Here is a 25,273-nt window from a genome sequence, read left to right on the forward strand (position 1 = left end):
AAACACGCAGCAACACGCCCCCCGTGCACAACGCGTCCTCCGAGTTGACCTTTCCTTTTACTTGACTTGACCTCGACAGCCTTGACCTGATCTGTCCTTCAATCCAACTTCTTTTCACTTCACTTCGCATCGCTGAAGCCTTAAATTTCTTTCCTTTTTTCTTTCTTGTAGATAAGATCTTTCCATCACCGTGCGTCTTAGTCTACATCATTCTACCTACACCCTCTCTCGAAAACTTCGTGCTCAGCCGCTGCCTCTCCTCATCATGCCTCAGAAATCGAAATCTAAGCCTCAACGCGCTGAAGATTCTGCGTCCAATGGTAGCGAAAAGCACCCAGAAGGACGAGAGGATCTCGCTGTCGGCGACCCTCCCCTCATCGATCCCTACGCTGTTCTGGACGTCTCCGAGACTGCCACCCCCGATGAAATCAAATCTTCTTATCGCAAACTCGCTCTCAAACACCACCCAGACAAAGCTTCCCCTGAGAATCGCGAAAGTGCACATAAAGCATTTCAGGAAATCGCATTTGCTTATGCCATCCTTAGCGACGAGCGCCGACGCAAACGCTACGACGCTACAGGCAACACCGCGGAGAGTGCAACCATTGACGATGATGATTTCAACTGGGTGGATTTCTTTCGCGAACAGGCTGAGAACATGGTGACAGAAGAGATGATTGAACAGGTAAAGAAGGAATACCAGGGCAGTGGAGAGGAGAGAGATGATGTCTTAGCGGCATATACGCAGAGCGAGGGTGATATGGACGTGGTCTTCGAGATGGTCATGTGCAGTGAGGTTATGGCAGATGAGGACCGGTTCAGAAAGATCATTGATGAGGCTATTGCCCAGGGCGAGGTGGAGGCGTACAATCGTTACACTAAGGAAGACAAGAAAAGTCGGCAGCGGAGGAAGGCAAATGCAAAGCAAGAAGAAGCGGAGGCGAGAGAACTAGCCCAGGAGCTGGGGCTCGAAGATAGAATCTTCGGCAAGAAAGGCTCTAGCAAAAAAAAATCGAAGGCAGGAGAAGGCGACAATGACGCCCTCAAGGCCTTGATTCAACAGCGTCAGCAAAACAGGGCACAGAATTTCTTTGACGACCTGGAGGCAAAGTACGGTGGCGGCACGAAGAAGGGCAAGCGCAAGGCCACGGCAGAACCGCCAGAGGAGTTGTTTCAGAAAAATGCAAAGAAAGGGAAGAAAGGCGTCAAGGCTTGATCTGGTCTCCGGAGTACTTATTTGCGTTTGGCAGGGCCACAGTTGCTTTTTGCAGAATGGGTGCTTGAGCATGGCGTCTGGATGGTCAGGGGGAAACATTTACTTGCTTTTGCTCACGACGACATGGACTGAATGACAGTGCTCCCCTCGGATGTATGGGCTCGGTTTTCGCAGACGGGACACTGGAATTCTTGGAGACAGACAGCTCTCTTTGCACTCGAATGATGCTTGACTTTACAGCAGCATCGGCGCACAACCAACTTGAGTTGAAGATTTGCGTAACCAACCAAACTCTGGTCATCCTCAACTGCATCCTCAACTCGTAAACGGTGCCTCTGCTGCACAGACATTTACCGGGAAATGGACCCGGTTGCTGATGAGGTGCAGAAAATTATCCATACCTAGGTAGTTTAAGAGCGCCTATCCAGTACTTGGTTGCTGACCAGGTGCATCAACATGTGCACAGGCACCATGCAAGTAATATCAAAAATGCGGAAACTTATTTTGAGTATCACAGTCCATATTTCTGATTACTATATGCACACGCTTAATGGCCGAACCGGGGCATCCCTTGTCGCTCAGCATGTGGCAGAATTGAGACAAGCCACTAGAAGAACCCAGGAAGACCCCAAGAAGATGGCACGGACATAAAGGCCTGTTAAATACCGAGTACTAAAGAGCGCTCCTTCGAAAGGGGCGACATGTTCGGTTGGAGATAGCCGGGACTCGGATGCGAATCACGCTGCCGAATCATTATCTCAGTCACAATTGTGTAGGGAACGCGAGACGCAAGAAGCCGTGTCGGAGAGAGAAGGGAAAACAAGACGAGGCGTACTCGGCTTTGCGGATGTTTTCCCTGAGACTGGTCAGGGAGGGATGGGAGGGAACCAAAGATGGAAAACACACGATAAGCACCACCAGATGAGCCGTGTCAAAGCCCTGGTCAAAAAATCGTCATGAAATCGCCAATGGACCAGAAGCTCGGGCTCGCCTATGGAACGCCCACACCACGCCCGTTTTCCCAAGGGCCGAGCCATCATCTGACTGTTGAGTGAGTGCGCCCATGGAAATGAATGACACCTTCACGGTAAAAAGGGTATCCGAACGAGAAAAATAGAAAGAAACTCGGTACAAGTGATTGGGGAGAAATTGAGTTGACAATCAGGGATTGATGGAGTGAAAGTGGTACGAGCAGGCCAACGTTTGGTGAATCCAAAGACGCCCCGGGCACCCTGGGCCCCCTGGGCCCCCTCGACCCTCGTGAATCGCTGCTTGAACAGCCAGTAATGGGCAGGTCGGGGGTGAGATTGCGGGCGGGTTGCGCCTACGAGGCGTCAAGCGGCCAGCAAGAAGTGCCGTTGGGGTTGTGGTCGTCATGGTCCTCACAGGTCATTGCCAAGCCGCGGACTGACCAAAAAATTTCGTAGAAAGGAGAGAGCGCCTTGAAGCGCCTCTTTCCAGCTGCGCTTTTCTCTTCCTCAGACTTTCATACCACCCCCTTCAACAAATTCCAGTTGCGCCTCACCCTCGCGCGAGGCTTCTCTGGCATCGTCAACGACATCGTTGTCGTGTCTTCTTGTCCCCCTTGAGTAGGGTACACGTTTGTGATCCATCGCCGCAGTTTCCCTGTCTTGAATCGGCCGGAAATCTGCCTGCGTGGTGAATCTCCTCTCAGAAGAAAAAAGAATCACAACCACTCCTCCATCTTCGCCATCTTCCACATAAGCACAAGAGCGGCTTCCGTTCACTCGAGACAGTCGCCGCAAAGTGGTTCATTCACCCTCGATTCCTCCTTCGCTACCCAATAATCACCTGCGGGCTCGGGAACTTTTTTTTTTTTCCAACCTTCACTTAGAGCTGCGTTTGTCATCCGCTGGGTTTCAGCCTTCCAGTCAACCTTGCACATCCGAATCGCTGCCTGAAGACATTTTATCATCTCTGATGACATCGAATCCCCAGCAGTCCTCTACCACTCGATCCAACCCTTCCTTCGCTGCTGCCGCAGACGCACAACAATCTACAGCCTCACATTTCGCGACCGGACCGAATTTGGCTAATCCAGGCCGAACCGCGTTTCCCTCCGCCTCCAAATCTCCTTCTACACCAAATGCATCGGAGCCCACCAACATGTCTGCAGCAGTTGGAGGCGCTCCGCACGCCCATGGGCATAGCGATTCTGTAAACGGCAGAAATCCTACGATCCCTGCCATCCCTTCTGTCAACGGAAGCGTCTCACTACCCGATCACACGCGCAAGCCGTCCATGACAGTTACACCAGCTGGCACCACCGGCTTCGCAGCAAACGGCGGTGCTTCTGGTGGCCCTCAGAACAAAACAGGAAATATTCAGTTCGGTTCGCTGCCAGTGGCGAACGCGGCTGGGTCCCCTGCGATGGGCACACCCCCTTCGTTGGCGCAGCAAAATTCGGCAAATCTTAGTGTGAGCCAACTGAATCCTCGCGCAACCTCTCCCTCAAATTCTCCGTCCCCAATTCCTCAACCTGCCTCCGTCAGTGGCGGTAGGCCCCCCAGCGGTTTTCAGGGTCACGGAAATGGATATACATTTGGGCAGCTCTCGGGCGACCAGAACGATCCAAGTGTAAGGTTAAATGAGGCTGTCTTGTCAAATTCTGACCATTTTCTGCAGGGTATGACTAGGCCGATATCCCAACTACAGTTTGGACCTCAACAAGAGCACATGAGACGCGGCTCCTCGCAGTCGATCCACAGCGACGTCGGTGGTCCAGGCATTCCAGCGGGCCCAACCCGTGGAGGCTATCCAGGTGGTCCCGGTCGTGGCAGAGGCTTCAATCCTCAATATCAACAACAACCCATGCATTTCTCGCCCCAACAACAATTTCGACCTCCTTCGAACGGACGCTCATTCCAAGGTGGATATCAAGGTCGAGGTCAACAACTTCCGTACCAAGGATCCCCCGCCATGGGCACCCGCAGCCCAGCTCTTGTCAACGCTCAGCCAGGAACCCCGAATATGGGAGGTCAAATACACATGGTGCAGCCCGGGATGCAGCCTCAACCCAATGGATATTATATGGGACCCCAACATGTAAAGAACCACCCACCATTTCCTTCTTCCCGTGACCCTGCCAGAGAACCCGCAAGAGAAAGAGGCAAACCTACGAGAGGCCGGAACCGTGTCGGTCGTGGAGCTGGTCGCGGTAAAGGCCCTGGTAGAGGTGGACACGAGGAGGGATCAACTTTCTACAGCAAAGATCCAGCCTCGGACTACTACCGCCCCGATCTCGCGCATCCTACTGTTCAAGTTGTCCCCGAACTTGTGCAGCCCCCCATTCAAGTTGTCACCAATACTCCTAATGTCTTTCCTTACCCTGACTTGTCCCCTGAGTCTGGCAATTTTGAACGTTATTCAGAACATTTTCTGACTGCAAGAGCACAGGCCTTCCCCATGACTCAGGCTGATCCTAGTATTCAGCAAATGTATTTGCAGCAAATGTATGCTCAAGGGCCCATGCCGACCCAATACAATCCCCAATACGGCATGCAGCCCCAATCTCCTCGCCCGCACTTCAACCAGGGCATGTATGCACCCAACATGCAGCCTTCATACAGCAATCAGGGTGGACCGCCACCTTCAATGTCGAGACAGTCTTCCCAGATCTCTGCTCCCGATCGGCCTGGTTCCAGCATTGGCCAACAACCACCAACTCCAGGTCCCACTGGCCCTCCGCACCCAGCCAATCGAGCCCCGAGTGTCTCTTCGCAGAAGTCCAACTATACCATTCCTCCGAAGAAGAGTGCCGCCGTCACCATCAAGAATACCGCTGGCGAGGTCGTCTCTTTCAATAAGTCGCCTGCATCCCCTGCGAACCCTACCCCTGTCTCGGCGACAGCTCCTCCACAATCAGCGTCAACCCCTCCTAGCCGGACTGCCAGCGCCGCCGACAATGCTCATGGCCGAACAGATAGCGTCAGCACGAAGACTGCAGAAGAGGTGAAGAAGCAAATGCAGGAAGCTGTTGCCAAGAAGATTGCAGAAGATGAAGCCAGGCTAAGGCTGGAGAAGGAACTGGCCGAAAAGGCCGAGAAAGCCGAGATGGACAGGGAAGCCGCTGAAATGGCTGAGCGAGAGGCTGCCGAGGCTCAAGCCAAGGCGGAGGCGCAAGAGAAGGAAGCCAAAGAAGCTGCAGAGAAAGCTGAAGCCGCTAAGCAAGCCCAAGAAACAAGGCCTGAAGAGACTCCGGCAGCCCCTGCCAAGCCACAGCAGGATGAGCTCGACTTGGATGCCCTTGCTGCTGAAATGGAAGCCGAAGAGGCTGCCAGGGAAGCAGAAGAGCTCAGACGCGAGGAAGAGTACGAGAAGAGAAAAGCTGCCCAGCGCGAGGCCCAACGAAAGAAGGAAGAGGAAGAAGCGGCGGCTTATGAGGCAAACATGAAAGAATTGGAGCGTAAGGCCGAGGAGGAAGAATTGGCTCGCGAAAAGGAAAAGGCGGAAGGCGCCTCAGGAGATGAAGCCAGCAAGAAACTCTTCGCTGAGCTCAAGCCCAATCCATTTGGCACTCCTGCGTCTATTGAAAGCCCTGCTGGTCCAACGACTCCAGCCGAAAGTGGAACTGCTACTCCCGTCTCCGATGTATCAATGCCTCCTCCCGCGAAGGCCCCTGGACGTCGTACCAAGGCTGCCGAACTGACTCTCGACACCAAGAAGCCCGTCGAGCCACCTGAACCGAGTGCAACGTTGAAGGCCTTGCAGTCTGCGAAGAAGCTCGGTGACATCTCCAAAGTTGTTTATCCACCAGACATCGCGTCCCCGAATCCTGCCCTGAACGCGAATGCCCCGGCCGATCGCGGATTCAAATACAACAAAGAGTTTCTGCTCCAGTTCCAGAGCGTATTCAAAGAGAAGCCGACTCTTGATTGGGATGCTCGCATTCGAGATGCATTGGGCGATGGGGATGCTTCAGCTCGACCGAGTGCTTCTGCCAGGACCCCTTCGGGCATGGGTGCCCGCAGTGCATCCTCTCGCGGACCTCCTCCCCTGAGCAACTTTGGACCTATGGGCACGTTTGGTGGTGGAGTTAACCGACCAACACTGCCACCAGGTACAACTTCAGAGCAGCGATTTGCTGCATCGAACGCTTTGAGGAGTGGAGCGATGGCGACCAACCCATTCGCTCAGTTCGGACGCCCGGGAGGACAGATGCAGCCTCCTATGGGCGGCCGAACACCTTCCAGTGGCCCGCTCGGTCCCATTCCTGGGTCTCCTCGCGTGGGTGGTGCAAGTCGTGGGGGCTCACGTGCTGAAAGCAAGCGTGCGAAGCAGACCGCTAAGCAGATGGTCGAAGAAAACAAGTCCATGCCTCTCACTGCCGGTATGGCTATCACAGCTCTTGAGACCTCGGCTGCCGGATGGAAACCACGGAGCCTCGTCCAACCCATCGTTTCCGGCCCTGCTCCCGGTGGCGAAGGCCTAATGGATCCTGAAACGGTGCAGCGCAAGACAAAGGCACTTTTGAACAAGATGACTCCCGAAAAATTCGACAAGATTTCGGATCAAATATTGGATATTGCTGCTCAATCCAAACACGAAAAAGACGGCCGAACACTACGCCAAGTCATTCAGCTCACTTTTGAAAAGGCCACCGATGAAGCTCACTGGGCAGGCATGTACGCCTCGTTCTGTCGACGAATGCTAGAAAGTATGAGTCCGGATATCAGAGACGAGGGGATTAAGGACAAGAATGGTAATGTCGTGACCGGCGGGAACCTATTCCGAAAGTACCTCCTCAACCGTTGCCAAGAGGAGTTTGAACGCGGCTGGAAGGTCAACCTCCCCCCTCGACCGGAGGGAGAATCCGAAGAGGCTGTCATGCTCTCGGACGAGTACTATATTGCCGCAGCTGCGAAGCGTCGTGGCCTGGGTCTCGTCAAGTTCATTGGTGAATTGTTCAAGTTGTCGATGTTGACCGAACGGATCATGCATGAATGCGTCAAGAAGCTCGTCGATTACGAGGGGACTCCGGATGAAGCCGAGATAGAAAGCTTGACAAGCTTGCTACGGACAGTCGGGAAACAACTCGACAACCCCGAGAGCAAGGCACAAGGCCGAATGGACCTTTACTTCGAGCGCATCAAGTCTATGGTTGAGCTGCCAGAACTCCCCAGTCGTCTTCGATTCATGCTCATGGATGTGGTTGATCTACGGGCTAAGGGCTGGGCCTCTAAAGAAGACAATAAGGGCCCTAAGACGATCACTGAGATTCGCGAAGAGGCCGAACGCCAGGCACGTGAGGACGAACTCCGGAGACTTGCCAGCCAGACCGGTGGTCGTGGCGGCGGAGGCCGAATGCCTATGGGCCGTGGCGATGCCCGAAGCTTCAGCGGCTTTGGAGGACAAGTTCCTCCTCCTGACACCTCAAACCGCGTGGGTACCGACGACCTTCGAAAGCTTGGTGCACGCAGTGCTCGCCATCCCAGCCATACTTCTGGTCCTGGACCACTGGGGCCTCCTAGCTTGATGGGCGGGCGTACCAACAGTGGGCGTCGTGGACTTGGACCAGGTGGTCTCCTCGGGCGAGGAGATGACAGTGCTACTAGCAGCCGAACCGGAACGCCTCCGGCTCAGAAAGACAAAGAGAAGAAAGATGAGTCCAGCACAAATGCTTTCAGGTAAGCTCAAATGACGCCTAGATGGACCTCAGAAAAAGCTAACAGTGCCTTAGTGCTCTTGCCGCTCTTGAGAACGACGGGCCTGGATCACCGCCATCTAATCCCGCATCACCTCCTACGCAAAAGTCTCAGCCAAGCATCGAACGAGAACGATCGAGATCACCGGACAAGGGCGCCGAGTGAAAGCCACATAATCCGATCAATAAAATGTGTACAACATAATACGATTCGATTACACTAATATCTGACTGACGGCCGCTTGTGGGGATGGATAGAAGAAAAGATGTGCATTGATACCCCGGCGAGAGCAAAGCCACCTGTTTAGCATTTACAGCGCCACGAAAAAGCGGAGCAGTTGTTTTTACCTTGATTCTCGACCATGCAAGATCACAGCGGATTTGGCAACCATGGATCTGAGAATCGCACTTCGAGCCTTCGATTCGAACACGCGGAAACGCGGAATAGAGAGTGTGTTTCTAATCAACAGAATACAATATGCATAGGGTTGATTTGAGAATTCGGTGAAGGGCGGGTTTTCCATCTACTGGCTGGTTGGAATCATACTACGGCTTGGTGGAGTAATGGTGGAAAACCGCAAATAGATGTGCCACAGAGAAGTATCCGTCCGTCAGGAGAGGATGGCAGAGCTGACGGAATGAACGAGAACGGAGAACTAGCGCGGCCTATTGAGCTCAACCACTCTGCCATCAGCAGGCAGCATTCTTTTTGAGCTGGATGGGTCCGTCTTGAGTCGTCGAGTTTCGATTGATGCATCGGGTTACTCTCATCAACGAAGTCGGTTCAGAGTTCGAGGGGCATCAAGGTCGGGAAGGAGAGTTGTGTCGGATGTGTCTTCTTGTATTGTACAATGACGAATTTTCAAAACCCTTTCGTTCAAAAGTTCAAGCCTGGTCTGCTGTTATCATGATAGTGGTGCATGATAGTGGTGGTACTATCAGCAGGCAGAGAGACTAGGTGGATATCTCGGATCTACACCCTTTCTCATTGTGATTTTCTCTGAACAGTACACTATACAAACACTAATGCTCAATCCTGCGCATAAAGTCCAGATGGATTAGTGCGAACCCTCTTCGATCGGGTCCGACATCTTTATCCTCTTCCTTCTGTCACCATTTAAAACTGCCCCCCATGCTCGGGCCTCTTCTCCAGCCCTCTGTCTATCCGTCTCTTCCATCCCGTACTCCTTCTCAATGACTTGTCGATGCCTTTCCTCCCTCTCCCTCCTCTTCACCTCGCGTGTCTTCCTCCTCTTTGCCCGCTCGATGTCCTCGTCCCTCTCATGCTGTGCCTCGTCGCGCAATTTCCTCTGTTCTTCCCATGTCAATACCCAGGGTCTGGAGAGTGTGGAGGAGAGGAACTGGGTGCGTGAAGCGATCAGTGCCATTTCGTGGGTTGTGGTGGGGAGGATGTTTAGGCGCAGGAGGGAGAGTTGGCGGGTTGAGCGGAACGTGGCGATGGTGCCCTTTGCTTGAACGGTTGTGCCGATATCGAGAAGGGAGAAGGTGTGTTGAAGCTGTTCTTCTTCCGAGGCTTCTTCACCGTCTCCAGAGTTGGGGTTGGACTTTGTGTTCGACTTTGATCTCGCGTCCGACTTTTTTGCGGTGTCTGTTGCCCGCTTTGTCCCTGCGATGTTGCTTGATCCGGCGGGCAGCTCGGCTTGCTTCTTCTCCGGCTTGGGACATGTTACGTCAATAATCGCGCCGCTGCTATCGTCGATTTTGAAGAGCCAGAACTTCTCGAAGAAATCCTCCAACGCAACGACCACGCCAATCACCTGGACAAATTGGATGGGATGATTGAGGTAGAAGAGCAGTAAAGGCGGGTCATTTTGTCGACCCTGGGGATTGCTGCCTTCCACGGCAAGGGACGTAGTAACCTGAGAATACTTCTCGTGGCGTTTCAACACGGTGTGGATGTCGAGACAGGTCAGTTTCACCCATTTCGACCAGGTCGCAGAGGCCTTGAAGGCGTAGGCTGGATAAAAGGTCAAATGGGTATCGTGGTCCGCAGGCGTTGTTGTCTGGCCTGCGGTGGAGGGTCCAATACCATGAGGCCTCTGAAGTTCAGGTTGGGGAGGAGGATGAGGGTAAGGTCTCTGCATTCATTTGCAAGGCATCACGTAGGGCGCAGTCCGGATTTGTTGCGGATGTGTCTTTGGAGGTAGGTGGCGGCAATTGCGAACTCGGCGGTGACGCGCCGATATGCGCAGCGATGGGCGGTGAGGTGGCAGAAGGCGCGTGTGGAGATAATGGCAGAAAAGGCACTGGATGGGCGGGAGAAGGCCTGAGGAATTGGGGAAGAGGCAGCCGCAGGCCATAACCAGCGATGGAGGGCCAAGGGGGGGTGGCACAGGTACAGGGTATTACACAGACCTAGGTACCTCGTATACCTAGAGTAGCCAGTACAAGGCAAGACAAGGCCGGAGTCTGTCCGGCTCATCGGCTATAGCGGCAACCCACAAAGGCCCCCCAAAAACCCCCACTATCCCCCACTGCGACTGCGCAGTTTGTAATGACAGCCTCAAATATGCCACTTCTGGTAGAAATGTCGCTCAAATGTCAGTTAGAGAGAGAGAATGACAGTCGCAAATACCTTCCTTTACCACCTCCCACTTCCGGTCTTGCCATTTCCCACTTCAACAACACGACCAACCTGCATCATCCTTCGGTGATCATCTTCAGTCTCTTCATCGCCTCAACTTTTGTACGAAGTCCCAAAATTTTTTTGGAGGCCCGCTAGGGCTGCAGTATGGAATTCCGGCCCACCGACTGGGCAGCCAGCCAATACCCAGTACATCCTCAGACATTGGACGGTCTCCGTAACCGGCTATTGTGCCTGCGACTTTCGATCTGTCGATGATTTTATCTGCGACATGATGCTATGTTGATTCTTAGACCTCTTATTCCCCCTCTCGATTCCTCATTTCCTCTCTGTCCTCGGCGTTGTTGAAACTTTTGGTCTGCTAGCAGAATAGATCCAAAGCCAAGGGACTTGCCATACTTAACCAAGGCAAGAGGCACGCCTAACTTGAGTCCCAGATCCCCGATCGACCCCACCAAATCGACAAGAGACCTAGGCTTTGGCACACGCACACACACACACACACGCTCTCGCTCTCGCTCTCGTGCATACCGAGCGCCCCGGCTAGACTTGATGTCGGGAGGTGCATGCTCTGCGGATCAACATGCCCCAAAGATCCAAGCATCATTAAGTGGCAACAGCGCTGCGTCCGAGATTGATAAACACCAAGAAACACAAACTGTTCTTGCTTGCTCCCACACTGGGCGTTCACCGTGGCAAAGTGAGGTCTCTCACTTCCATGGCGATGGCTCCCTCGAGAGGATACCCACTGCTCATGAAGAGCTCCCAGACACTGTCCAGGCCGAACGAACAATGACCGATGCAGCTGGTGGACCAATCTATTCCGTCTTCACAAAGAATCAAAAAATCTTCATCGTGTTTATGGCGTCGTGGGCTGGCTTCTTCTCTCCTGTGTCCGGCCAGATCTATTTCCCTGCTTTGAATGCGTTAGCGAGAGATTTGCGTGTTTCTAATTCACTGATCAACTTGACCCTGACCTCTTATATGGTATGCTACCTTCTCTCGTAAAGCCGTCACTGAGGAAGTTGACTTGACTATCGTATAGATATTCCAAGGCCTTGCCCCTACGTTTGTTGGAGATCTTGCTGATGCTGCTGGTCGGCGTCCCGCATATGCTGGTACGTACATCAATTTCATGGTGCATTGATGCTTCTATTAACACGCTACCAACAGTTTGCTTTACTATATACATCCTTGCCAACATTGGGCTTGCGCTCCAGAACAGTTATGGGGCGCTGTTTGTCTTGCGCTGTTTCCAGAGCTCAGGTTCGAGCGCCACCATTGCCATGTGCAGTGCCGTTGTGTCCGACGTTGCCACCGCGGCAGAAAGAGGCAGGTATATGGGGTTTACCCTGGCAGGATCTCTGCTTGGCCCAGCCTTGGGCCCCGTCATCGGAGGTGTCCTCGCTCAATTCCTCGGGTGGAGAGCCATCTTCTGGTTCCTGATGATCATGGGCTCCGCGTTCATGGTTGTCTTTGCAATTTTCTTCCCAGAGACAGGTAGGACGCCTCATGGAAGAAGGCTGAAACACTGTTTGTTGAAAACTGTTTGTTGACAAGTCGATAGCTCGTAAACAGGTCGGCAACGGTTCGATTCCTCCAAAAGGCTGGAATATGTCTCTCATGAATTACATGGCAATACGCAAAGCCCGAAAACTGCATTCCCCAGATCAAATGTCAACGAAAGACAATCACCCCCAAAAGGAGACTCGTCACAAAAAGAAGTTCCGCTTCCCCAATCCACTGCGGTCTCTTTATATCATCATGGACAAGGAGAACGCATTGCTTCTGTTCTACAATGCTTTTCTCTTTGCAGCTTTCTACGACGTCACAGCTACCTTACCTTCCCAATTGCAGGCGATCTTTGGCTTCAACGAACTACAAATCGGCTTGTGCTTCATTCCTTTCGGCTGCGGGTCCCTATGTGCTGCCCTGACAAATGGACAACTCTTGGACCGCAACTTTGCTCGTTGGTGCAGGAAACTTGGCGTGAAGATCCGGAAGGGGAGAAATCAAGACTTGAGCAATTTCCCAATCGAAAGGGTGAGGTTGCAGATTGCCATACCTGCCGCATATCTTACATCAATGTTGGTTCTTGCGTTCGGCTGGATCCTGGATGTCAATGGGCCTCTCCCGGCCCTACTCGTCGTCCTCTTTTTCACCAGCTTCAGCATGTCTATTGCGTTCAACGTCACGAGCACACTCTTGGTTGATTTCTATCCAAGAGCCCCCGCCACGGCGACGGCGGCGAACAACCTTGTCAGATGCGGCTTAGGTGCAGGCGCTACGGCCGCCGTGATACCAATGATCGATGCGTGGGGCAGAGGCTGGACGTTTACATTTTTGACCTTATCTCTAATCGCGACATCCCCGATGCTCTGGGCTGTGTATTTCTGGGGAATGAAATGGAGGACTGAAAGACGAGAAAGGGAAGCCAGGGCTAGGCAACTGAAAGAAGCAAAGCTGAACCACCAGAGCTTCGGAGAAAATGGGGGCTTCACAGAGGTCAACGGCGATGAAAAACCGCCCGTGGAAGGGGGAGCTGTCGAGATGGCCGCCATGGCCGAGAAGGACCAAGAAATGCGATTTACCTTCCAAGAGCCATCCAAGGACATGTCCAAAGCGCGCGATGAAGATAAAATCCAGGATCTTGATGATGCTACGAGTCGAGAAGTCCAGGATGTCACGCTATCGAGATCGTTCTCATATGAGTCTGGGTATTGATATCAAACAAATCAAAGAATCTCATGAAAAGGAAACGAATTTAATAACGTACCTAAACATCCTTCTTTGCTTGTCTAGACGGGGGAAGTCCCGAACGCTTTGAAAAGGCCACGCACGTATGCACGTCACGCTGGTCCGGTTTCTAGGCGCAGTAATACCTACACAAGGAACGATGGGAGGGGGGGGGGGGGGGGTTAGAAGTCGCCAACGCGGTTTCCACATCCTCAAGGCGTCCATCTCGGTCCTCGACGCTGACATTGGCTAAGAATTCCAGAACCGCCGCGTCAAACATCATCTGGGAGAACAAGTATTCGATGCTGCTTCGCAGGCCATGTCCTACCATATTGCCCGCAAGAGCGATGATGCCGGGATTAGGGCGGCACAGGCTCTCGGCCTGTATGCCCTGGGAGCAGAGATGAAAGACCTCGGTCGAGATAAAGAAAGGACAGCGTGTCGAGAGGAAGCGCTCTTGATATGTCCAGCGTCTCGTGCTCCATTCCGAGACTCAAACATGCGTGCTAAGATCTGGAAGTATGGGACTCACCAGGCAATCGCCACCTGACCAGAATACTGTAATTTGTTCAGACCTGAGAAGGGAGATCCCTGGCAGTCCTATTGCAGCGTTTTGGCCCAGGGAAACCAGCGTGACGGTGGCACCGGAAAAGATGCCGGCCATGCTACCCACCTCGGCCTTTATGTCTTCGATGGAAGCTTGGCTGATCCAGCACCTGTCAACCCAAAGGTATTCGAGACCAAGATTGAGTGCAGCCGTAAGTGCATCCTCGATAATTTGTGGCACGTTCTCGGGCAATTACCTCGCGGACTTGGTCAGGGTGAATAAGTAGACTTCATCCCGCGCACCCCGTACGCAACTCAACGCTGCATATCGAGTGCCTCTATTACCATTCTCCATGACCGTGCGAGTTTTGCAGTGGACCAATAACCGTGGACGTGGGCTGAAAGCAAGCCCGCCAATGCCAGATGTGCAGATTGAGTGGCTTTCCTCGCAATGCCTTATCAGAGACTTGAGAAGATCAAAGTTAACCTGGTTCGGTTCAACACGTCGAGCGTGGAAATGGAATTCCTCCGAAGCATCTGTATTGGAGCAGACAGGATGAGACGGAAGGACACTAGGCGAATACCCACCCGTGTCGTGATCCAGAAATGGCTTTGTCGAAATTCCCTCGACAATGCTGCACACAACTGGCATGTTCTTTGTTCTCCATCCTTCCGTGTGTGGTAAGCACAATTAAGCAGCACAACCGAAGACTCGCACATGCCAGGCAGCGGGTTTTGGCAGGAGTCCGGCCTCACTCTTCGTCGCGAAGAGTCTACCATGGACGCAAACTGCAAAGTTTGCATGGTGGCTCCGCTAATGTTGGCGGAACGGGCCCTGTGTCGATAAATGTTATGCCGGATTCATCAATGATGTCTGGATCTCATAGAGAAGAACAATCCGAAGTCGATTTTGCTACGCGGTACACCGTGCACGAAACCCGTCAACAGTGGGTGCAGACTTGTCACCCTGCTGAACAGACATATTCTTCACCGAGGCTCATCTGCCTCACTTGAAAAGATCAATTGCCCAAAAGGTGCGAGTCCCAATACGGGGTTTATTAGTACAGAGAAGTATTGATACCCAGGCAGATACTTCATCGTCTTGGCGTGCCAAGCCCCAGGCCGTTTGATAGAGCAGGGATAGAGATAATAAGGGCACAAAGGGGCAAAAGGGGCAACGAGGCTGACCTTTGTCTCGGTACCGAGTACCGAGGACACAGCGAGACAATACACCACCTTAACCTTCTGTCTGGGCTCAAATTGCAGTGCAGTGCCGGGCTGACGACGGAATCCGACTAAAGGTGCACTGCATTACCTATCTGAGGTGACTCTCAAGGCTTTTTCTACCTGGTATGCCAATGATGGTTCACCCCTCCAAGCTCTCTTTCAGGTACACTCCTTCCAAGAGACTAACATTGCAGTGCTCAGACCAAAACATAAACAATCTTCCCAATATCTTGGGAGAACAGGGCAAATTAAAAAGGCCATTCTGCCATGACGTGCGTAGATACATGCACATAGATCGAGGGCGCCTCTTCATTTTCACCGAGCTACCCTTGGAGACAATGATGCTCTGTTCTGTTCCACCTCCTATTTAGCCGTCCTCCTCACGTGTACATATACAGGTAGCCGTCTTCCGAGAAACTGCAACCAAGGTACAGACTAGTTTCCCTTCCGCTCTCTTCAGTCAATTCCCTTGAATTCAAAACCCCGCTCCATGGAATGCTCCGTCTACGGACATCCAACCTGCGAGCGGACGGGACTTTGATGGAACACGGAATATGGAATACGGAATATAGAGTCCGTGCACGCGGAATCGCCATATCTCCCACTCTTCAGCCAGACTAAAATTGCGGTGCAAATCGAAAACAAAAGAAAAGAAAAGGAAAAATCAATGCGGCAGAAACGTTCCACGGGATTCGGGAGACACATTCGATGCTTCTTTCTTCTTCGTCTTTGGATGCCCTGGCAAAAGTACAGTGCTTTTCGATCTCCAGGGTTCTGTGGATTGATTCCAAGCAGCCGTTGCCTGACGCGCCTCCGCCTGGCACTCCCCCCCCCCTCGCTGTAAGACACTAAAAGTGCAGTGCTGTAATCCTACATTTCTAAAGTATATATAGAGCAAGCAATCTAGGAACTCGGAATAACTACGGAGTGGATTCCTTCTCCCTCTCCAGCCGGACAAAAGTGTAGTGCAGACCAAGACTAAGCAGTCTGCGGGAACTGCTACCTAGAATCTAGGGCAGCCTGGCCGACTCGTATTGAATCACTGTACAGACTGCAACATGTAGCACTACGTATGCAACTATGGCGCAAGCAGTGTTCGATGGCGTTCGGGAGAAACATTCGAATCGATGAACGGTCTTCTTATTTTTGTTTTTTTTTTTTGGATGGCTGTGCAAAAAAGCGCAAGCCAGGTAGATCGCACCACTATCTCACAAGGCTCAGCTCTCCCTCTTGAAGGTTTAATCCAGCCTTGCCCCAGCCTTGCCCCAGCCTTTGCCCCACAGCTCTAATATCTAGCCTCAGCTCAGCCTTGCCTCTTGAATACTTCGTTACAAAGTCTTCAGTAATCCCCGTAAACCGCAGCCAGACCAATCGATACGCCAATGTTCGCGGTGAATGACCCAATGACATTCCCTATATCAAAATCAAGTTTGTCAGCTCCTACGTCCTCTCCCACCCGATATCACACAGATGGAACTCTCGTTGCACTTACCAGGTGGCGCGTAGTTGCAAACAGTAAAATACGGCGGGATGGGTGGCCCAGCATTCGCCAACCCACCACTACTGCAATCCGCGGTATAGCATCCCACACTGTTTGTTGACTTCCAGACAATTTGCGTGAAGTGGCCCCACTGGCCCAACGTGTTGAGGGGCGGTTCCATCCCATAGTAGACGTAGTTGTTTACTTCGCCGTTGTACAGCCCTTCGGTGATGAACTGGCCCATCCCAAGAAGTGTGGCTGGGTAGCCGGCGCCGATGTTCTGGCCATACCCGCCGCCATTAACGTTGCTGAGTAGGGGAATATCAGCTAGGCCAGGGGAAAAGGGACACGAAGAATGAGAGAGATGGAGAAAGAACCCTTACGTGTTATGTCCATAGACACAGGTCTTAGCGATCACGCGCGCTGTATCGGCTAGGCTAGAAGACCAGACAAGCGGATCAGCCGAGTGGTTGGATCGATGGATGTTGTGGTGGCGCAAGACTGCGCTGGTGTATGCATCATTGGTGACCACAGGGATTCCGGAGGACGTTGTGGTGGACAAGGTAGAGATTGAGCTCCCTGGTACATTGGAGGCGAGCGAGGAAGTTATGGTGGACGAGGCTGGAGTGACGGTGTCGGAGGACGGAAGAATAGGTCCACTGAGAGTCGTGGATGTCGTCATCGTGGTCGGGGTCGTTGTCGTTGTCGTGACAGGGGTCGTCGCTTGAAGGGTCGACAAGCCAGCTGTGCTCGTTGGGCAGGGGCATGTCGTGAAGGTCACGAATTCAAGAGCAGTCTCCGTGAAAGTTGCGGTGTACACGAAGCTGATGCTCTGCGCAGTTGCGCCTGCAACGAGAAACAAGGGGACGAATGGTCGCATTTTCGGGGCAAGGAACGACTGGAAAACCAAAAACTGGGTAATGAATGACTGCGGTCAGGTCGGGACGGTTCGAGTCTGCAAGAGGGACGAAATCCGGGTGTATGCAAGGTCGTGTTGTATGATTCTTGAGTATCTGGGCGCGACGAGGCCCACATTCCAGAGGGATCAACAACCCAAGGCGTTCCAGACTCGGCACGTATGTTGTCGTCGAAGCCCGCGACTCGCAAATCTTTGTCAATGGTGCTTGCAATTTCCGTGCATCACAGGTAGACTATCTTCTGTGTCCAGGACCATAGTTGATACCATCGCTTCAGCTGCAGATGCGGCGGATAAAGAAATCAACGGAGGCCTTTATGGCACGATCGGCCTTTCCGCGCCTCGATATTGCAATAGATACTTACAATGGCACACAATATGATAGTCAACATTGATTCAAGGGACTCTTAGCAAATGGGGGCGTGAAGTAGAGCCGGTAGATCGTAAACAGCGCCGTGCTTTGTATCAAGGTGCTATAGCATAATGCAGCCATGCAAATTTCCCATTCCTTGCTCTTTGATATGCTCTGCACGGGCCATCTAACGAGAGGAGAGATATGTCCTGATCGACACCGGACTCATAGATTTTCATTCCGTCGTGGTTGCAAGCCTTCCGGTGCTATTTCGCCCGGTAAGTTAGTTGCAAAATCTTCTCGGACACAGCCTGAGGATGCACCGGGTTGCCTGGTATATTGCACTCGTCAAAATTGGCCATGCTCGTCGACGGTCCGTTCTCCCCCAAGCTGTGATGGAGGACGCGTCTGCCTTACCATCATTTCGGCTTTTCGCCCTATCTCGCGCGAAGAAGTCCCGTCTCAAGGAAGAGGAGCGGGCTTAGATATGTGCAAGGTCGAGGGTTTCTATTCTGAGGTTCCCGAGTTGAACCACCAGCCAATTTTTCCAGCGTCGTCGCATCGTCAGGATTGGAGGGCCAACCGCTCCTAGGGAGGAGCCTAGTTGGAGTCCAAACTCCAGACTATTTAGCAAAGCTTAGATGGTTTTGGGGGCATGAAAATGTCGGGGAACCTGGCCGCAGCCAATGAAGCATATCTCTGCCAGGGTTTGTTCGCAAAGCTGTGCTCTTGCTTGAATGTGTTTTATTCTCGTCTTTCAGACTCGGGCACGCGGGCGAAGAAACTGCCGAAGCCAAGTATTGACATCAGTCTCGGCGACTGTAGACAGGAACATGTGATAGACTCGATGAGTGGCTGTCTTTTCTTCGCATCAACAAGCTCGACTGCGCCAACAAGGGCCAAACGGGATGTAGAGAGATCAATTGGACATCGGAGCAGGGGCCGGAACAGGAAGTTCTAGTCAATCAGAACCAGGGGTTTGCATTTCCAGGGTCCTCCATAGTCGTTTGCACAGCTAACAGCCCTCTTTCGGGAAATGGCGCGACGTGTTCACACGGCGTGTTGCTCGAGGTAAATGATGTGGAGAGTTAAGAATACAACAGTTGTTGAAGCTGAAAATGGCGAACGAGATCGTGAAGGTGAATGGATGATCGGTTGGTACAGCCGATGTCGCCAGTGCATTCTGCCAGGGCACGCCATTGAAGCGCCTTCGTTCGGCGGTCTGCATGTTAAGCAAGCGAGGGCTGAATTCAGGGCCACGCTCACATGCAGACTCAAACATCGCGATCAAGTCTTTGCAAGACCGGCCAAGCACGGATGAGTGGAAGCCGTGGCAGAAGTGCCAGGTGTATTATCATTCTCATCACCAATGCGTTTGATGTGAGCGGAGTCACGGCTGACGGCAACTAAGGTCCGAAGACAGGCTTCCAGGGGTTTGCCCACGTCCAGAGCTGAGCGTGCTGTCGTGACCGGATAGACTTTGTTGGATCAGATCGTCCAATCTGCGTTTAGTCCAGCCTTGGATTTGCCTTTAGTGCAAGGGGTATTATCCGCTATCCAATAACAGCAACAGCAAAAGATTGCCTTATTGTTGGAGCTGCGACCTGTGTCGATATCAGATCATGCCGTTGTTGCATCTACACGGGATATCAAGTTGACTCTCCATGCAACGTTGTCACTGCCACCGGGAACAGAAGCTCCCGTCCGTATGTGACTTTAACGAGAACACGGGTGCCTGTGGCCGGGGTATATCGGCCGCTAGCCCAAAGAAGCAACTGTTCATATCAAAAGGACCGGCGGCTCTCGCGCACGGCTCATATGCTCCACGGGTGAGATAGTTGCAAGATAGCCATTCTGGACATATGAAGGAAGCAGAGAGGTAGGTCCTACTTAGCCTCAGGTGTCGACCGGGCGCTCCGACTACTTACCTAACGGGTTTTGGGGCTAATATCGATTGCGGAGGCATGGCCCAGATCATGAACCGTCCATCCATGAATGCGAGAAAAATCATCTAGCTATATCAGGAAGTCTGGAGAGCCAGATAGAAACCAAGCGTTTTATATTGATCCTGCGGGTGGTATTGACCTTCGTAGATCACTTCCAAAGCAAGGGAGCACGTCGCAAGGGGTGACTGAAGAGGGGAAGTGAGGATGATATCGCACCAGCCAGCGGGAGGAGCCTGAATTGGAAACCCAGATCGAAAAACCGTTGTCCAGATCTGGTTTAGCGGGCCTGAAAAACGGTTTCTATTTTTGCACGCCACGTGTCGGCGAATTCCCCACGGATCAACACGGTGGAAAGGCGACTGTTCCCAAGATCTCTGACAATGTCCCGTTGACTGTGAAGCTGTCAGGCCAAGGGGGCCTAGAAGAGCCTGCCGTCGATTGATTCACAAAAGGGACATATTTGCTGAGAGTCTGCCTCGCAGCATGTAACAAGTAGTGAAAAACGCCTGATTCGGAGTGAGCGCGCTGAGGAAGACAATAGGCCAGTCGGAATAAAGGTTAATCCAGTCCCGGACCGCTGCGCCCCGCCCAGGCGAGTCCCAGCCCCGTGGGAAGATGGAATATCGGTGAGCCGTCAGTAATCACATGTCTAGGTACCCAGTACAGTAGCAACACTTTGTCTCAAGCACTGAGTACGCAGGAACTTGCCGTCGTCATGGGCGTCATCATCGTCATCATCACCGTCACGATTGCTTGCCCAGACATGCATGGCCCGTTTGTCATGTGGGCTTGTTGTGAGTGCCAAATATTATGTACCTGTTATTCTGTATCGTCATTCGAGGCATTTTCACGCAGGTCGAGTGGAGACTCCCCATACTCGTATGAGCACGTACAGTACAGGTACATAGTAATCCACTCGCTGCGGGTCAGATATGGCCTTTTCTTAGACATACGAGATAGGTGAGGAGACCAGCTTCGCATGGTATTGGGTGCGCGTAACGTTGCTCTCGCGATACGTACTCACACCGTCTGTGCCCTTCACCTCGCACATGGCATAGTAGCCTCCTCTTCTACCAGATCAGAAAATGAACCGGTGAGGACAGATGCTGTCGGTCGTTGCATTCCCACGGTTTAGCTTGGTCGCCTACCCGGACGGGAAATGACCAGTGTGACTTAGAATCCGAAGAGTTTCAACAAAAAAAGTGAGTGTAACGGGATAGATCCTACTGCATGAACGAAGGAACAAGGAAAGGTGATTGGGTCAGGAGACCTGGGGGAACACTTTCCTCGTCCAAATGGAGAATTTCTCTGCTTCCTCAACTGCGCCTTTGGTGGGTGGTGTCCAAGTCTCGTGTGAATGGGGTTGGTGCGGAATATGGTGGGCAGAGCAGAGACAGTGATTTGACAGCCAAGACACACTAAGCCAGAACAAGTTAAAAATCCAAGAACTTTCCCCTTCTGGCAGACTGTGAGCACTAGCGCTGTGTATGCTCCACTTTTACCGGTGCTGGCCTATCCCACGCCTCGGCTGGTCCCGCTAATGCATATCGAGGCTGCCTTAACCAGCTCTAAAAGCCACGCCGCCTCGTTGCTCGACTCAATCGTTGAATTTAGCACACCACCCAGATTGTGCCCACCGACTTTCTTTCGCTTCTCGTGCCACCCTCACTGCCCACTGATAAGTGTAACATAACGCCTCCGTCGCTTTTCTTCTCTGTGAATGGTTCCACTCCCCTGCTTAGCTTCCTCGTGGCAGGGCAGGGGATAGTGGACATCGAGGGATATGGACAAGGGGGCAATGCAGGCCAGGCTCACCCTAAGGCCGTCAGGATCTCCAGGAGGCTGCCTGAGAAAGTCGGGATCCACATGCCCCGTTATTTCGTTTTCAAAAGTCCATTTTCTCTTTGCTGGGCGACCGTCAGCCCTACGAGCATGGCCCGCGCTGCTACATGGTGACCTGGGACCCAGGGACCTTTGGTCGCCTGTTTTCCCCCTCCCTCATTCGCTAATGGATCACATCTCAAGGCAAATCTCGCAGCCCATGCACGGTGAGTGTGGACTTCGTCAGCCCCCAAATTTACCTCATCGCGGTCAGGAACCTGGATCCGTCTAGCTTCACCGATCGAATACGCCAACATTTTCTTGTCGGGTCCATCTGCGTGGGTCGGGGCCTACCAACTGCCCATACTACGTCCACAAAGATATATATCACTGGCTTTCTCATCCAAAGATTTCGAATGTTCACTCCCACCACATCAACACACTCCTTCAAACCAAAACATCTCATTATTTCTTAATCTCTTTCCTTTGTTCGCGCATTGCCAGGGTTCCCAGTTCAGCACACAGCCATCTCCAGATTTGAGGTATAGACCATACTTTCCTTATTTCTGTTTTATTTCCTATCTTCTTCAGCACATCGACAGCACCGCTGCCAACAACAATAACAACAACAACAACAACAAACAAGAACAGCCCACAGCCCACTCTCATCTCCATCTATTTCCTTATTTTCTTTTGTCTCTGTCTCTTCAGTCCCCTCAACTTGTCTGCGACACCCATCCATTTTCGCAGAGCCCAGCGCCGACCAAGCTTTCTCTCAAGCCCAAAGCACACATCAACCATTTATTTCCTCGTGTTTTTCATCCCAACCACAATCGCACTCACAATGGCCATGGGACGAGGCGGATACAACACCCCAGCTGCTCCCCAGAAGGGCCGCGGTGGTTACAACAGACAGGGCCGTGGCGGATACAACAGAACCCCCGTCGTCCAGGGTCGCGGTGGATACAATCGACAGCAGGCTGCCCAAGGTCGTGGCGGATACAACTGAATTTCTCCCATGTTTCTTTCGTCGCCGATACGACAACACCCGCCACAGGAACCGTGTTCCATCGCCATGCCCATTCATTCGACATATGACTTGCGTGATCCCGGCTTCGATCACCATCCACTCTCTTGCGACAATGTCCCAGCTCTTGATGAGCATCTGTTTCTCTCGGCAACTTCATTTCCCAACGCAGAACCTGTACAGCACCAAAAGTTCAGTCATCTGCACATATTCCTCATGGACATTTAGCGGCATTTCCAGGCGGTTTTTTTTTTTTCTCTTTTCAAATTTGGCATATAATCACACCACTTTGCTCCGGAAGCATGAATAATTCAACAAGGCGCAGGAACGCAAAAAACATTTGATCATTTTCGGGAGTTTCAGGGTACACATGGGATATTAATGGAATCCAGGAAGGGGCATTGCATTGGGGGCAGGTCTTGGCATCAGTCTTTCTTGCAGTCTTTCTTTTGAAACATATTTCCCCATTCTTTTGGAGAGTCGAGGTGGGACCAGGGGGCTTCAAGGGGCGCAGCCAGCCCAGAGTGTGGATCAACAGGACAGATGCGACGCCAGAAAGAGCCCCAGAATCTATACAGACACATTGGGAGATAGATACCCCAGCATGAACATGCGATCACGAATGTCACAGTTTTGGACCTTCAAGACCGATTTCTTTTTGCAGAAAGTCTTCCCGACGCAGTAGAAGGAACAACAACAAATGGAAGTAAGCGAGAGGAAACCGGAAAGAAGTCTACTCACTTTTCGAAAACGACTCCAAGGATGTCCTCCACATCACCGGATTCTCCCTTACCCGTAATCTTGGCAAGGCAGTCCGCCGCGAAACGGAGATGTTCCGCTGCAGTCACGATATCGATTGCACCATCTCCAGGTCCATCTCCATTCACCTGTACTATATTTGGACCGACGTGGTCATCGTGGCGATCAGGGCGGTAATCACTGGCGAAATTGCACGAATCGGAGATTTCCGTTGTCTCTGTATGCAGGTAAGACCGAGGCTGCGACTGGCTCAGGGCAAGGAAGTCCTCAAGATGATGTAAGCACTGCGACAGGTACGTAGTCTGCCGATGCGTGACCGAGAGAGAGGTGGTCCAGTAGGCCCGTGCTTCTGCTGGCGTCATTCTGGCATTCGCAATGTCTTCGCTGGTGGATGCTGTCGTCAATTCCATGAAGGAGCTAGTCAGTTGTCTGAGAAATGTTTGAATACCGCCGGGGTCGGAGCCCATTGAGCTATTTGCTGCACCTTTGCAGGATACCATGCATAACCGTCGCTCAGAGACCGTTGGAAATATCTGACGGATTCGTGTCTGCAAGGCTCTCATGCGTTCTTGTTTTGGACCATCATGCATGTCCAGCAGGTCAATCTTATTCAGAACGACCAGAATAGTCTTCCCGGCAGCATCGCATTCCTGCACTGCCTCAAGAACTTGTCCGTTGATAGGGACTTGCGGATTCCCATCTTCATCCATTTCGACAGACAACAGTACCAAAACAACGTCGGATTGCATGGCCCGCTCTCTTGCTCGACGTATGCCTTCTTGTTCCACCAAGCCGACAGGTTGTTGCTGCTGTCCAACAGGCCCCATGGCGCGTAGACCGGCCATGTCACCCAGCCGGCATAGCCAGCCATTGAGGTCAACCGAGACATCGACAATGTCTCGAGTAGTCCCTTCTTCGGCACTGACAATGGCAGCTTCTCGCCCGACAATTCGATTGAGCAAGGAACTCTTGCCGGCATTTGGTGCGCCCAGTAAGGCTATGCTGATGCCATTGCGCAGCAGTTCACCCTTAGATGCATTTTGCAGGTGTAGCTCAATCTGTCTCTTCAGCACGCTGACTTGTTTTGAGATCGAGGCCACAAACTCTGCTGGCGACTCATCAAAGTGCTGATCTTCCGAAAAGTCGATCAGGGCCTCTAGCTCTCCTCGAGCGTATAGTAGCATGGTACGCCATTCCTCGTATCTTTTGGAGAGTCCGCCATCTGCACCGCTGACAGCTAACCGACGCTGTTGCTCTGTCTCGGCTGCGAGGGTTTCGCCCAATGCTTCGGCCTGCGCGAGGTCCAATTTCCCATTATAAAATGCCCACTTCGTGAACTCGCCAGGCTCAGCATGTCTCACTGTTCCGCCTCTTCCCTGCGTCAAATGCCCGCATTTTGATATTGCGTCCAAAACCGAGCGAACAATGGCTCGACCACCGTGAACGTGCAGCTCGAGCACATCTTCACCGGTTACTGTGTGAGGAGCGGGGAAGTATAGGACGAGTGCTCCCGTATCAAGGACTCGGAGATCCGAGGACTGTGGGTCGTTGGGATCATAAAGTCTTCGTAGCGTCGCGGTGCGAGGTTTTGGTGGTGGACGACTCGGGCATAGCAGTCTGTAGATGTGAAGACATGCTGGGCCAGAGATACGAATGACTGCTATGGCAGCTCGACCTGGGGCAGTTGATAATGCATATATTGTGTCAGAGACGGTATGCTCGTACGTTCTTGCGTGCCATTCTTCTAGATCAGGGACCGCCGCGAACGAGGAAGACGACTGAAGGCGCCGGGAAATTGGAGGCGCAACAATGCGAAGAGCGCTGAAGCCACATGTTTCAACACGATGTTGCCACAAAGCGCAGAAGAGGAGATGGTTTCTTCTCAGGCCTCGAAAACCAATGCGACATGGCATTCGAACGGCTCCCTACAGCTCCTCACTGAATCCGGAGTACGTGTTGGAAATGGATTCACAGAAGA

The 25,273-nt window shown here is 52.4% G+C and overlaps 7 protein-coding genes across 7 annotated transcripts; 4 read left to right on the forward strand and 3 right to left on the reverse strand.

Annotated features, from left to right (window-relative positions):
- Window positions 1-265: 265 nt before the first annotated feature.
- Window positions 266-1,216, forward strand: A1O5_08437 (DnaJ like subfamily C member 9; the record flags this gene model as incomplete). The annotated part of the gene is made up of 1 exon (XM_007749019.1): window positions 266-1,216. One exon carries the CDS (start codon window positions 266-268, stop codon window positions 1,214-1,216), a length of 951 nt encoding a protein of 316 aa, XP_007747209.1.
- Window positions 1,217-3,157: 1,941 nt separating this feature from the next.
- Window positions 3,158-8,046, forward strand: A1O5_08438 (translation initiation factor 4G; the record flags this gene model as incomplete). The annotated part of the gene is made up of 3 exons (XM_007749020.1): window positions 3,158-3,814; window positions 3,863-7,863; window positions 7,917-8,046. 3 exons carry the CDS (start codon window positions 3,158-3,160, stop codon window positions 8,044-8,046), a joined length of 4,788 nt encoding a protein of 1,595 aa, XP_007747210.1.
- Window positions 8,047-8,938: 892 nt separating this feature from the next.
- On the reverse strand, window positions 8,939-9,985 carry A1O5_08439 (uncharacterized protein; the record flags this gene model as incomplete). The annotated part of the gene is made up of 1 exon (XM_007749021.1): window positions 8,939-9,985. One exon carries the CDS (start codon window positions 9,983-9,985, stop codon window positions 8,939-8,941), a length of 1,047 nt encoding a protein of 348 aa, XP_007747211.1.
- A 1,292-nt stretch (window positions 9,986-11,277) lies between these two features.
- Window positions 11,278-13,209, forward strand: A1O5_08440 (uncharacterized protein; the record flags this gene model as incomplete). Its single annotated transcript, XM_007749022.1, has 4 exons — window positions 11,278-11,472; window positions 11,531-11,603; window positions 11,659-11,985; window positions 12,053-13,209. 4 exons carry the CDS (start codon window positions 11,278-11,280, stop codon window positions 13,207-13,209), a joined length of 1,752 nt encoding a protein of 583 aa, XP_007747212.1.
- A 331-nt stretch (window positions 13,210-13,540) lies between these two features.
- Window positions 13,541-13,771, forward strand: A1O5_08441 (uncharacterized protein; the record flags this gene model as incomplete). The annotated part of the gene is made up of 1 exon (XM_007749023.1): window positions 13,541-13,771. One exon carries the CDS (start codon window positions 13,541-13,543, stop codon window positions 13,769-13,771), a length of 231 nt encoding a protein of 76 aa, XP_007747213.1.
- A 2,562-nt stretch (window positions 13,772-16,333) lies between these two features.
- A1O5_08442 (uncharacterized protein) lies at window positions 16,334-17,354 on the reverse strand (the record flags this gene model as incomplete). Its single annotated transcript, XM_007749024.1, has 3 exons — window positions 16,334-16,407; window positions 16,487-16,782; window positions 16,858-17,354. The coding sequence occupies 3 exons, from the start codon at window positions 17,352-17,354 to the stop codon at window positions 16,334-16,336; spliced, it is 867 nt and encodes a 288-aa protein (XP_007747214.1).
- A 5,919-nt stretch (window positions 17,355-23,273) lies between these two features.
- A1O5_08443 (tRNA modification GTPase) lies at window positions 23,274-25,035 on the reverse strand (the record flags this gene model as incomplete). The annotated part of the gene is made up of 2 exons (XM_007749025.1): window positions 23,274-24,970; window positions 25,008-25,035. The coding sequence occupies 2 exons, from the start codon at window positions 25,033-25,035 to the stop codon at window positions 23,274-23,276; spliced, it is 1,725 nt and encodes a 574-aa protein (XP_007747215.1).
- Between the last annotated feature and the right edge of the window lie 238 nt (window positions 25,036-25,273).

This window comes from Cladophialophora psammophila, assembly GCF_000585535.1.
Source record: "Cladophialophora psammophila CBS 110553 chromosome Unknown aczJe-supercont1.13, whole genome shotgun sequence".
Taxonomy (NCBI): domain Eukaryota; kingdom Fungi; phylum Ascomycota; class Eurotiomycetes; order Chaetothyriales; family Herpotrichiellaceae; genus Cladophialophora; species Cladophialophora psammophila.